The sequence below is a fragment of the Myodes glareolus genome, chromosome 10 (genome assembly GCF_982192425.1).
Source record: "Myodes glareolus chromosome 10, mMyoGla1.1, whole genome shotgun sequence".
Classification (NCBI taxonomy): Eukaryota; Metazoa; Chordata; class Mammalia; order Rodentia; family Cricetidae; genus Myodes; species Myodes glareolus.
Genome location: NC_142035.1, coordinates 24,830,034 through 24,842,938, shown reverse-complemented (window position 1 = coordinate 24,842,938; position 12,905 = coordinate 24,830,034). Strand labels below are relative to the sequence as shown.

General features: G+C 47.9%; 1 protein-coding gene across 3 annotated transcripts in view; it reads right to left on the bottom strand.

Moving 5' to 3' along the window:
- Positions 1 to 4,066: 4,066 nt before the first annotated feature.
- Snta1 (syntrophin alpha 1) overlaps positions 4,067 to 12,905 on the bottom strand; it is a 31,424-nt gene continuing 22,585 nt past the window's right edge. Inside the window, exons 3-8 of one of the 3 annotated variants that reach the window (XM_048431511.3) lie at positions 11,306 to 11,510; positions 9,121 to 9,328; positions 8,900 to 9,030; positions 6,138 to 6,343; positions 4,763 to 4,950; positions 4,067 to 4,664 (exon numbers count right to left, since the gene is read on the bottom strand). In XM_048431511.3, coding sequence (XP_048287468.2) covers positions 4,572 to 4,664; positions 4,763 to 4,950; positions 6,138 to 6,343; positions 8,900 to 9,030; positions 9,121 to 9,328; positions 11,306 to 11,510 — 1,031 coding nt within the window. In that variant the 3' untranslated portion in view covers positions 4,067 to 4,571. The remainder of the gene's footprint in view (positions 4,665 to 4,762; positions 4,951 to 6,137; positions 6,344 to 8,899; positions 9,031 to 9,120; positions 9,329 to 11,305; positions 11,511 to 12,905) is intronic. The other 2 variants (XM_048431513.3, XM_048431512.3) reach the window with 2 other exon arrangements.

Below are 12,905 nucleotides of genomic sequence, written 5' to 3'. Positions count from 1 at the left end.
GTGTGTGTGTGTACATATTTAAATAAAGCTTGAAAACCAGGTTGAGCCGAGCGGTGGTAACGCACTCCTTCAATCCCAGACAGAAGCAGGTGGATCTCTGTGTTCGAGACTAGTATGGTGTGCAGAGCGAGTTCCAGGACAGCTAGGGGAACACTGAGAAGAAACCCTGTCTCGAAAAACAAACAGGTTGGGCATGTGGGCAGCCTCAGAGTCTGCATCTGCCCGTGTCCCGAGAAAATGAGGGACTCTTAGGCGAGCTCTACCCGTGGAAAGTAGGGACTCTGCCTTGTCGTCCATTAGCTCCCTCCTGTCACATGCACGCTCCTCTCCTCTCGGCCCCAGGTTTTTTAAGAAACGTGACCTGTGGGGCTGATAAAACGACTCAGAATGTAAGTCACTTACTGCCAAGCCTGACGACCTGAATTTGAATCCCCAGAACCTACAAGGTGAAAGAGAATTGACTCTTCAAGTCCTCTGACCTCTACACATACGCTAAGGGACATACAATTCTCCCTAACACACAAACACAGACACCCAACATCTCTTAGTGCAGTAATTCTAACACTCAGGAAGCAGAGCCTGACAACCTGAGTTCAAATCCCTAAAATCCACAAGGTGAAAGGAGAGACTGACTCCCACAAGTCCTCTGACTTCCACAGATAAACCACGGAATATGCAACCCCACACACACAAAAGCGCACACACACACAAATACACACACATTAAATGTCTCCTGGCCCGGTAGCATACTTTAGTAATCCCAACACTCGGGAAGCAGAGGCAGGCTGGTCTTTGTAAACTCAAGTTCAGACAGAACTACATAGTAAGACTTTGTCTCATAATAAATAGATGGAAAAAGACAAATAGATGGAAAAAGAATTTAGAGAAAAGAGGCTAAGGAGGGATTTCTGTGGCTAGCTCTGAACTACCTCACCTTTCCTGAATCTCCCAGTTGTTCCTCTTCACCTCTGTCCTATTCCTGTCACCTGGCAGGACCTTGATGCCCTCAGTCACTCTCCCTTGCCCATGGCTCATGCCTCTAGCCAAGGTGCTTCTTCTCCCCTAGACCTAACCTATAGACCCTACACTCAGGAAAATGCTGAGTACAGGATTCAGACAGACCAGAGCCCTGTGGTCAGAACCACCCTGTGTAGCATAGGTGTTTTGCAAGCGCCACCATAGTTTTAAAGTGTGGACATTTGGTTGAAATACAAATTGCAAGTTCAAGTTCCACACACTTACAGCATGAGTAACAGAGGAGAGGCGCCCCCTCCTGGCCTCTTCCAGTTACTACCCCCAGTAAGAGATTGGATTGGGGGTGGGGGGAGCATTCCCAGCCTTCCTCTTTGTTTTGTTTTGCTTTGCTTTGCTTTGATTTGTGTGTTTGTGCATCTGTGTGGAAAGCCAGAGACCCCTAGCCTCCAAGTGATGCCAGAGTTACAGGCGTTGTGAGCCATCTGATGTGGGTACCAGGAATCAAACTCCAGTGCTAACAGTACTAACACTCAGTACTGTTTCTCTGGCCCTCCATCTGATTTCTTTAACATGCTAACTCTGAAATCTCTGTGTAAGGCATTCTGGGCCTCAATCTCCACCTCATTCTCTTATTTCAAGCATATAGATGGTGTTGTGGTCTCTATGTGGGTGTCCCCCTCAAATCCACATATTGAAACTGTAACCTTCAAGAAAATAGTTAATAGGAGGTAGGGTCTTTGCACCGTGATTAGGTCATAATAACAGAGCCTTCATTGATGTGGTTATTTTAAGAGGCTAGGCAGCACATACCTTTAACCCCAGCACTCCGGAGACAGGCAGGTGGATCTCTATGAATGTGAGTTACATCAAGCCTATACATATCTAGTTCCAAGTCAGCTAAAGTTACATCGTGAGACTTTGTCTTGATGAATAAGCTTTTTTTTTGAGGGGGGGAGGTTTACTAGACAGGGTTTCTCTGTGTAGTCTTGGCTGTCTTGTAACTCACTTGGTAGATCAGGCTGGCCTCAAACTCAGAGATTCGCCTGCCTCTGCCTCCAAGTGCTGGGATTAAAGGTGTGCACCACCACCACCAGAATAAACAAATTTTTTTAAAACAGTAAGTCTGTAAAGAGCCAGGTGTGGTGTGCGTACCTATAATCACAGCACTTTGGAAGGAGGAGGCAGGAGAACCAGGAGTTTAGAGCCAACCTCAGTTACATTAGGAGTTCAAAGTTAGCCGGGACTATGTGTGACCCTATCTCAAAAATTTATTTTAAAAAATAACCAACAAATACATATACATATATAGTCAGTCATGGTGGCTTCCACATGTAAACCAGCCAGCACTCAGGAAGCAGAAAACAGGAATATAGGAGTTCAAAGCTAACTCAGACAAGATAGTGTGTTCCAGGCCAACCTGAGCTGAAGAGTGAGACCTGTCTCAGAAAATTTATTTTTGAGTCCATAAAAAAAAAATCTATGGGGCTGGGGCTGGAGAGATGGCTCAGTGGTTAAGAGCACTGACTGCTCTTCCAGAGGTCCTGAGTTCAATTCCCAGCAACCATGTGGTGGCTCACAACCACCTATAATGAGATCTGGTGCCCTCTTCTGGCATATAGGCAGGCTACTGTATAAATAAATAAATAGATCTTTTTTAAAAATCTATGAAATTAACTCATTTTACAAACTTAAAAATGAGAATACAAAAGTAGTCACACACAAAGGCTCCCACAGCAAGACAGAGCTGTGCAGTATTTGGGATCCACCCCTAGTTCAGTCTGATCCCAAAGCTCTATTCTTAGCACTAACCCAACCTCAGACTGGCTGGGTTCCCACCAGGGCTATGCTGCTGACAGTTGGATAACCACAGCCAACTAGTCACTGCTGACTCCCGTGTCCTTGCCTACAGAGTGACAACCGCGACCTGACCTGCGGCGTGAGGGAAAAGAGATGAGGAGGGTCTGAAGGATCAGAAAAGCACTGGGGCTGTGGCAGTATTCCAAAGAGCTACTGTGGATTCCTGGACCAGTGTGGGATTTGGGGCAGTGAAGTTTGGAAAAATAACAAAACCCTATAGTTCCAGGAGATTGGGGCCCTCATATTCTACCTGCTCTAGGACCTGGGTGTTCCACCTGAGATGATGTGTGAGCAGGGTGTGCGTTCCTTCCCACTGCTGTCAGACAGAGGATCTGGAAGGTCTGTGAGATTGACTGTTCTTTGTACTCCACTGACCTACCACAGGGTGAACATGCCCAGGAAGCCCAATCAACAGCCGGGAGCAAAAGTGCCCTGCTCAGCCCAGGTTTTCCTAGTAAAACTGTAGTCGACGCACAGCCAGGATCATGAAAACAAATGCCCTTTGTTATAGCCACAGAGACTGAGTGGGTTAGTTTGTTGTTGTGCCACAGCATCTCAGGAGAAGTGGCTAAAGCAGGTTTCTCTCTAAGGTGTACCTGCTTCGGTGTCTCTTCCTACAGAAATGAGACCGGGTGAGCGCCCGCCATCCTTTCTGCTCACTCCCTGTGGCCAACCAATTGGAATCTCGCATTTGATTGTGGAAGATTTTGGCAGATTTCTTCAGGCTGAGGATAGAGACCTGTTGGCTACATGTCACCAAGGCCTAGCACAGAACAGATGTATCCTGGATACTTCTAGATGAACTGTGGGTTGGTGGATGCATGAGTGAGGTGGATGAGTAAGCAAGACTGGAAAGTCTTCACCTACCTACATGTCCCCATTTCTTGGTGCCTAATTTCTAACCATGCTAATTAAGCAACTTCACGGGATAACTTCCTCATTGGCTAAATGTCCTAAGAGACCTCAGACAGGAATAAATCCAACTCAGCCACTCTTAGATTTCTGACCCACAGAATGGAAGATGTGGTGAGTACTTGTTGCTTTAACATAGTGAATAGTGCTAAATTGTAGGATCACTTATCACAGAGCACAGATAAAACCTGTATTCACTTTGAGACCCCAGTTCTCCAGGAGAAGGGTCTCACATCTTTGTCCAGTTCCTCTTGGGACTGCAGAGCCACCTTCGAGTCCAAATGTCAAGACACAAATCACAGACATGGAGCCAGGCAGCCTATGTGCTCAGAGGCTGTTTATTATTCAAGAGGAAGGAGGAGAGAGAGAGGAGAAAACCCGGACACCCCACGGGGCTCGGGAGAAAGTGAACCGGAAGGCTCCTCTTCTTCCTCTTGCCACTGACCCAGAAGACTCCAGCTGCAGAGACCTCAGGGGTGGCTTGGAGGCCTCCAGGAGGCCTGGCAGCTCTGCTGTTGGCTGGGAACAGAATCCCCACAGGGGCAGGTCCCGGACTCGGAATGGCTTCTGTGTACACAAAATATCTCTCTTCAAAAGGCACTGGTGGAGGTGAGCAGTAGGAAGGCTGCCCCATCACAAACCAGACCTGTTATATCAGGTCTGAGTCCTGTTCCCCAAGACCAAGCCAACCTTCCTCAGGCTGGTCTCTGAGGCCCTCGTTCCCCTCCTCTCCCTTCCCTCAGCCCAAAGATGAGCAGGCAGTCAGCAGAAGGACAAGTCAGGCCATGGGGTAAATGATCCTCTTCAGGGCTGGCACCTGACAACTTCTAGGCCAAAAGTCCCAAGCGGGTGACTTTGGCCGAGAGGAAGGAGTGGATGATAAAGACCATAGTTTTGGGACACGAATGCAGGTCCAGCTGCTGCAGAGTGGACAGAGAAAAGGATCAGGGTCTCTCTCCAGCCTGGCCTCCAGGAGAGCATCCCCACCCCCAAGATGCAGAGGTGACCCTCCACTTACGATCTCTCCTTCAGCACCCCCAAAGTCCAGGAAAAGGAGACTCGTGCCATCATCCGATGACATCTGAAGCTTCTCGAAGGGCTGTCGGAGCAGCACGGCTCGGGCTGCTCCGGGCTCAGCTGCCCACAGTGTGAAGCCCTTGTCAATGTGCACAGAGAGGTTACAGGGGCGGCCATTCCATGTGCAGGCTGTGGGAGAGCAGGGAACACAGGCTTCTCTGAGGCTACTTCAGAGACCACAAGCTCCACTCAACTTCAAAAGCAGCTCCAGAATCTGGCTTGACCTCCCCCAGATATAGGAGACTCTCTCTGTCCACCTGCCCAGTCACCCCTATCCAAAAATAAAGAAGGGTGGGCCTTCAGAGAACCTACAGTTGCATCTATCCCCACTTCTAGCACATGTGTTGAAGAAGCTTGGGCTGGAAGGTTCTGTGGGAGAGGATTTAGCTGTCAAGTATAAGGTCTTGGGTTTAATTCTCAGAATAAAATAGAGTTAATTTCTGTGATGTACATAGTTTATCCCATTAGAGGTACAGGAGTGTCCAGTTAAATTTAAATTTATGAAATTTAAGTGGATAATTTAGATTGGCATATAAAAACACTATTCATCATTTGAAATTCAAAGCTACCTTACCTACAGCCTTGCCCACAAGACAGGATCTCATTGTGTAGTCCTGGCTTGCCTGAAGCTTGCTATGTAGACCAGACTGGCCTCAGACCCACAGAGATCCACCTGCCCTACCTCCCAAGCGCTAAAATGAAAGGTGCATGCCACCATGTATCCTTCCCAGCAGAATCACAAAGAGAACAGAAAAAAAGACTAAGGAAAAATGTCTCCCTTCCTCCCAGAGTGTTGGGGAATGTTATTTTAAGGTGTATTGCTTTTGTCTATGCTGCATTTGTTTAACTCTGTGAAACTGATTCTTTACCTGTCTAAAATGCCTGATAATCTAATAAAGAGCTGAACAGCTAATAGCAAGGCAGAAGCAAGGATAGGTGGGGCTGGCAGGCAGAGAGGATAAACAGGAGAACCAAGAAAGAAGAGAAGCAGGAGAAGAAGAAGAGGAGGACATCAGGAACCAGCCAGCCAGCAAGCCACAGAGAAAGGCGAAAGGTAGTCAGGATAAATATACATGAAACCATGGCAAGGAAGAAGCCAGGCTGTTAAGGTCTGGAATTTCTAACTAAGACTAAACCTCTGTGTGAGATTTATTTGGGAGCTGGGTGGTGGTGGGCCCCCCAAAAGCCAAAAGAGTAAAACATCACCCAACGCTAGAGCACCTGCCTCTTAAAAGGCCCACCCTCCATTAGTTATCCCCCTCCAAAAAAGTCATAAAGAAAGAAACTTGAATGCCTCTAGGCACAAGAGGCTCCACCTGGCACACCTGTAGACACTTCTTGCACACCTTCAGCAGCCCGGTGACAGCCATCCACCAGCTGTCGGGTCCAGGCTGCCAGCTCTTGCGGTGACTCCACACTGAACAAGTGAGTGTCCACCCCATGACGTGTGCCCGTCCGCAGGGCAAAGGAGAGTTCTGCATCATAAGGCACCGAGCCCTTGGACGGGCCTGAGTGCACCAGCCTGCGTGCAGAGCAGAGGGCCAAGTGGTGAGGCTTTGAGGTGGGGTGGGGTGGGGTCAAGGCAGTGGCCTGCATCCTTCAGAGGACAGGAGCTGCAGGGGTGTGTCTCTTCCGCCTCATCCTTAGCTTCACTTCAGCCTAGCGGAGGTCCTCACACACGTTGTTCCCTCTGCCCGGATACTCCTCCTGATCCCCACACCACTCGCCCTTTGACGTCCTATGGACCTTTGTTTGAATATTCTCTCCTCTGAAATGAGCTGTCTAAAATAGTTCCTCTATCACTCGGTAGCCTTACTTTTCATCAGGATTACAGAAATTTTACATTGTGAATGCTTTTGTCATTTGAACAGCATCTCATTATACAGCCTTGTCTGGAATTTACTAGGTAGACCCAGCTGATCTTGAACTTGCCTTGACCCTCCAGTTTCTGCCTAAGTACTGGAATTACAGGTATGTGCTCCCACACCCAACTAAAACTGTATATTTTACTTATTAGTTTCAGTAGGCTTTTGCCTACCTTTTTCCCTAGAACATAGCTAAAGCAGTAGTTTTTCTTTATTTTATACAACACTATATTCCCAATAATTTAAACTATTAGCACATGGTAGTTGTTTAATAAATACTTGTCTCAATTAACAAGTCAATCGATTAGGCAGGCAATCCAAAACCTGCCACACCTGTCCGCTGGAACAGACCCCCCCCCCAAGCCAGAGAGAGAAGACAAGGCAACAAGGGCCCCAGCTCCTGCAGTTTGATTCTCATTTGCTGCTGTGGCCTTGAGCAGCCCACTGCCCCTGTCCGGCCAGCAGTCCTCTAAGTTCTGGCCCTTAGACTCCTCCGTTCCTCACTCAATCCACTCTGCTTCCCTTTAGAGCTTCTACTGAAGCCCCACTCTCTAGCCCTGAGCCTCAGACCCGACAGTCCCCAAGCTTCTGAGCCATGGTCTCTGTGTTTCCCACATATACTCTGGACCTGACTCAGCATCTCGTTGAACCTCCTCCATAGGCACACTCCCTCCAGTCCCACTGCCCCCACCAACACACACACACACACACACACACACACACACACACACACACACTCCAAACCTCCTATTCATCCAAGACGTCTCCTGCCCTCTCCCATCTGCCAAGCACTGCGCCTGTGAGTTCCCACCCATGCCCCTTTCCTCCGCAAATGTCTCTGCTCTTCTCCAGATGCTTCCTCCACCCACGTCTCCCGAAGAGATGGCAGCCTCCCAGCTTCTGTCCTTCCCTCCCCAAGTGAAAGTTCTCCATGGCAGACACAGGGCTTCCTCTAAAACACAGTCCGGTCTCCTGACTCCCCAGCTTAACCCCTCCAGCGGTACTGCTGGGACTGGGGACATGGCTCAGGGGGTACAGTGTTTACTGTTCAAGCATGAGGACCTGAGTCTGCTTCCCTAGCATCTCTGGAAAAGCCAGACATGGCAGCAGATACCCGCAGCCCCAGTGCTAGGGGACGCTGAGATGGGGGCCACTGGTCTGGCAGTCTAACCCAAACAGCAAGCTCTGAGTTCAACGAGAGACCCTGTCCCGAAAAAATAATGAGTGAGTGTGACAGCACTTAGAGGCAGGGGCAGACAAGTTCAAGGCCATCTTGGTCCGTTTGCAAGTACCCGGCCAGCCAGGGCTACATACTAAGAGTCTGTCTCACAAAAATTAATATAAATATGTACATATACACAAATACATATCTACATACAAACATATGTGTATATGGTAAAGTCGAATGTGGTGGTACATATCTGACTCTGCGGGACTGGAGGGGGCAGAGACAAGTGGATTGTGTGAACTTAATGGCCAGCCAATCTAGGCAGAAATACCAACCTTTAGGTTTGGTGGGAGACAAAGTCTCAAAAATAAGGTAGAGAAAAATAGAGAAAGGTATCTAAATATGAACTCTGTATGCATGAATGCACACATGCACACACACACACACACACACACACACACACACACAAAACCTTGATAACACAATATTCCTTCTCCAGTTCTATCTCTTTCCTCTATACTTCCCATGCAGATTCTGCATCTGGTTCTGCCACATTCACAGGTCATGAACATGCTCTAGCCCTTCATGCCTCTGTATCTCAGGCCACACCTAAGATGCTCCACCACCCTTCCTCAAAAGCCACACTTCTCATTCACCAACATCCTTAAGTCTTCCCTGGCCAAGCCAGCAGACAGCTAAGTGTCTCCTACAACCTTCAGTGTATGGCTATTCTGCATCTGTCTCCCAACTCTGGGTTCTCTCTGAGGGCAGTGACTGTTCCTGTTAACTCTGTGTCCCCTGAACCATGCAGTATAAGATGCAGGTATCACTAACTGGGGGACAGTTAGCACTTGACATTTTTCTGTTCTGAGCCTCAGCTTTAAAAATGAGGAAAAACTGTGGCTAAAAGGAGCAGATCACCTGGGAAATAGCTGGAGGCAGAACAGGGCTGGGGTTTGGGGCTGCTGGGGCCCATCTGGAACACCACCCTCCCAAGTCTTGAGTATAACACTGAGTGCAACCCAGTGACCCTGCTCCTTGGTACCTGGTGGCAATGAGCGGGGCAGTACGGGCTGGCCTGCTCAGGGCCTCTCGAGTCTGGGGGAGAGAGCAGTAGAGGAGCAACTCCTTCTCCGTCAGCAGGGCCAGGGTTGGGGCTGTACCCCCACTGGGCAGCTGCAAGCAAAACGGTAATGAGGAGGGATGGAAGGAAAAGAGGTCAAAGGGCCAGAAGGGCATGGGGTGACAAGGGGTGACAGCAAGCACCTGTTCTGTCAGCCAGCCAATTTGCTTGATGTCCTGGTTCCCAGCTGTACCTGTGGCTGTCAGCAGTGCCAGCAGCTCATCCTTGACCCAAGGTATGAAAGTGCTGATCTGGGCTTGGATGGCACCTGCCCATGACCTTGCACTGGCCTCATCCTTGGCCCTCAAGAATAGGGTATCCTGGCCATCTGCTGCCCAGATTTCCAGATACCTGAAGACACATGGGATTCAAAAATAGGACATGTCACTGGTCAGCATCTGTTCCAAGAAACCCACCCACTGCCAAACTGGAAGAAACCACACAGGATGTCCATGAGAGGTAAGGACTGAGTTTGTAGATACATTCCCAGCCATGCGTGTTAGAACCTCACAGGTTCTAGGGACAAAAAAGCAACAACACACACATATACACAGTATTCTAGATTCCCACCCAAACACGTGCCAAGAGCCACAGTTATGGCCAATACCCTTTTCTCCTGGCATCTATGAAAAGTTCCTGCTGAGTTACTTTCCAGGCCTTCCTGTTGCCTAGAATCTACTAATAGGGAAAATATATTAAGAATCTTAGGAGGCCAAGTTTACTTATATAACAAAGAACTGGGCCAAGTAGTACACGTCTGTAATCAAATCAGGCTGAGGCAGGCAAGAACAGACTAAAGAGACTCCATCTCAAAAGGAAAGGAAAGAAAAGGAGAGAAAAGGAAAGGGAAAGGGAAGGGAAATCAGTCAGGTATGGTGCTTCCCATTTGCAATGTCAGCACTTGGGAAACTGAAGCAGAAGGATCAAAAGTTCAAAATTATCACCAGGGCAGTCAAGACGGCTTCATGTGTAAAGATGCTCGCAGCCAAGCCCAACGACCTAGTTCCTAACCCACATGGTGGAAGAGAACCAACTCCTAAAAGTTGTCCTCTGACCTCCACACATGCACTGTGGTGTGCACATACACGAGAGGGGAAGTAGAATAAATATAATGAAAATTTTTTCAAGACTTAACTACCTAAATTATACGAGACCCTGTCTGAAAGAGAGAGAGAGAAGAGAGAATAAAAAAAAAGCAAAAAGCCATGCCATCAACTATGGAGGGAGAGTTTCAGGGGACAGCAACGGTGATGCTGGAAAAGTTTATGTTCCACTAAAGATTGGCTCCCCTTTGGATTTCTGTACTCCATGGAGTAGGGAGAAACGGGAGGCTGCTCCCAGCACCTAGCCCAGCCACCTTCACCCCTTGCCTTCCTCTGTTGCAGAACTAGAAAGCAAAGTACTTGAGCTCATGGCTTCCCTTGCAGTTATGCCTGCCAGTTAGACCCAGTTCTAAGCACTGAGGCTTTGACAGAAGTCTCTGAAAATCAAAGGTAAATCTTTCCTAGATGATCATACAAAGACAGATTCCACCAAATCCACCCCTCCCTACACACATGTTGGGGGCTATGGACCCCAGACCCTGAATTTCCTGTAACCCCCTTGCCTTCTGGAGTAAACAACTTGTTATGCTTGCAGCTGCTCTGAGCAAACAGCTTGCTTTCCTGTGCTTGCAGCTACTCTGAGCACGAGACAGGGGAATGGTTTCTGGTGGGCTTGCAGCTGAGAGTTAAGGTGTGGCCATTGGTCAAGGAGACTAAATAAGCTGCCCTGGAACACAATAAAGTGGGTGTTCTTAATTCAAGGGGGCATTCTTGGGGAATTCAAGGATGCCCTGTGTCTCCGTCTGTGTTAATGCCAATCTCCAGCCCCTTGCCCATATGCAAACCATATCATAGAGCATAGAGCGCAGAACAGGTGTAGTGCCATACACACACATAGTCTACTTCTCCCAGCAGAAGGATGAAATTCAAAACACCAGATATGCGGGGACACCTTTGATTCCAGCACTCAGGAGGCAGAGACAGGCAGATCTCTGTGAGTTTGAGGCCAGCCTGGTCTATAGATAGAGCAAGTTCCAAGGTGGTCAGGGCTACACAGAGAAACCTTGTCTTAGAAAAGAGAGAGAGAGAGAGAGAGAGAGAGAGAGAGAGAGAGAGAGAAAGAGAGAGGGTAAAGCAATGCATGCCATCACCCTAGAGTTAATTCATGCATCCATTTGACCTAGCTACAAAGCACCAGCTTCCACGCCAGCATGGATGCTGATACCATGTTAGTCACTTATATACAACACAGATACCTTACATTTGTGTTATCTGAGTGCCTCACCTGGGTTCCGGGTCAGTGGGGGTGCACCTCCTTGAGACATATGCCATTTTCAAGGATATGTGTTTAGCCTCACTGAGGTTCCGGGGCTGGGGTCCAGGGGAAGAAGGCTGTCGCTGAAGAGGCGAGGCAGGGGGTGAGTCCCAGCCAACCGAGGTCCCGCCAGCGGAATTCTTGAAATACGGTGAGACCTCCTTCATGTATTTAACTGGTAAGGAGAGAGATCACCTGTTACCACAGTAGCATGAACTCCATGTAGCATATATCACGATTGTCGCCAGTTAATTAAAAGCTTAGTTTATGGGGCTGGAGAGAGGGCTCAGTGGTTAAGAGCACTAACTGCTCTTCCAGAGGACCCAGGTTCAAGTCCCAGCATCCACACGCCAGCTCACAACTGTCTGTAACTCCAAGATCTGACAACCTCACACAGACAAACATGCAGGCAAAACACCAATTCACATAAAATAAAATGAATTATTTTTAGAAGTTTAATTTAAGTCTAATATTATAATTTTCTAAAGTAAATCCTCTATCATTGGCAGAAGGGTAGAAAATATTCGATACCTCCTAGTAGCCATCTACTCATTTAGCCTGGTTTATGGACACATGACTGTCTAAAACAAAGACCACGTTTTCAGCCTCCTTTGCCGCAAGTGTGGCCAAGTAAGTAAGTTCCGAGCAAGGAGTCAGAGAATTCAGGGCCTTCAGGTAGTCATTCACAAAAAAAGACAACAGAGGCCAGCCACGCAATGATGGCATGTGCCTAGGATCCCAGCGCTCAGTAGGTGGAAACAGAAGAATCTCAAGGCCAGCATGGACTATATACTGAGATGAGAAAGAGAGAGGACAGGAGAGGAAAAGGAAAATAGAGATGTGGAGAAAAGAGGGGTGGAGATGGGAGAGAGGAGGAGAGAACACCACTGTAGCAAGGCAGGCTCAGAGCACCGAGATGGAAGTCAGGTTGTGTGGCTGCTAGCTCTGTCCTGGGGCTTGTTGCCACCTCTTCATACCTCATATCTGCCAGGAGTTGAATAAGATAGTTCTATGGCATTGCTCATTATCCTCCAATATATTAATAGCCTCTGAAAGACTTCATTTCCCAGGATCCTTTGCATTCATAAATATCCATGCCACTAATTCTGGTCACTAGCATGAGAAAAGAATAGTAGGCTTTGAACTGATGGGAAAAAGAAGTGTCTTTTCCTTTCCCCTATGTTCTCCTTTCCCTGGCCAGAAGCCAGACTAACAGGATATCATCTTCAACATGAGGATGGAAGCCATACTCTAAGGAAGTCCAATTAAAATAGAGATAGCAGGGCACTGTAGAGATGACTCAGTGGTTAAGAGCACTGGCTGCTCTTCTAGAGGACCAGGTTCTATTCCCTGCACCCACGTGACAGTTCACAGCTATCTCTAATTCCATTTCCAGGGGCTCCAGTGCTTTCTTCTGACCTCAGTGGGCCATTCATGTACATGGTACACAGATATATATGCAGACAAAATACTCTAAAACATAAAATAGTAAAATAAAAATAATCTCAAAATATAGATAGTGCAGTCCAGTTAGAATATACATAAACAGATGCAATTACCTCAGAATTGC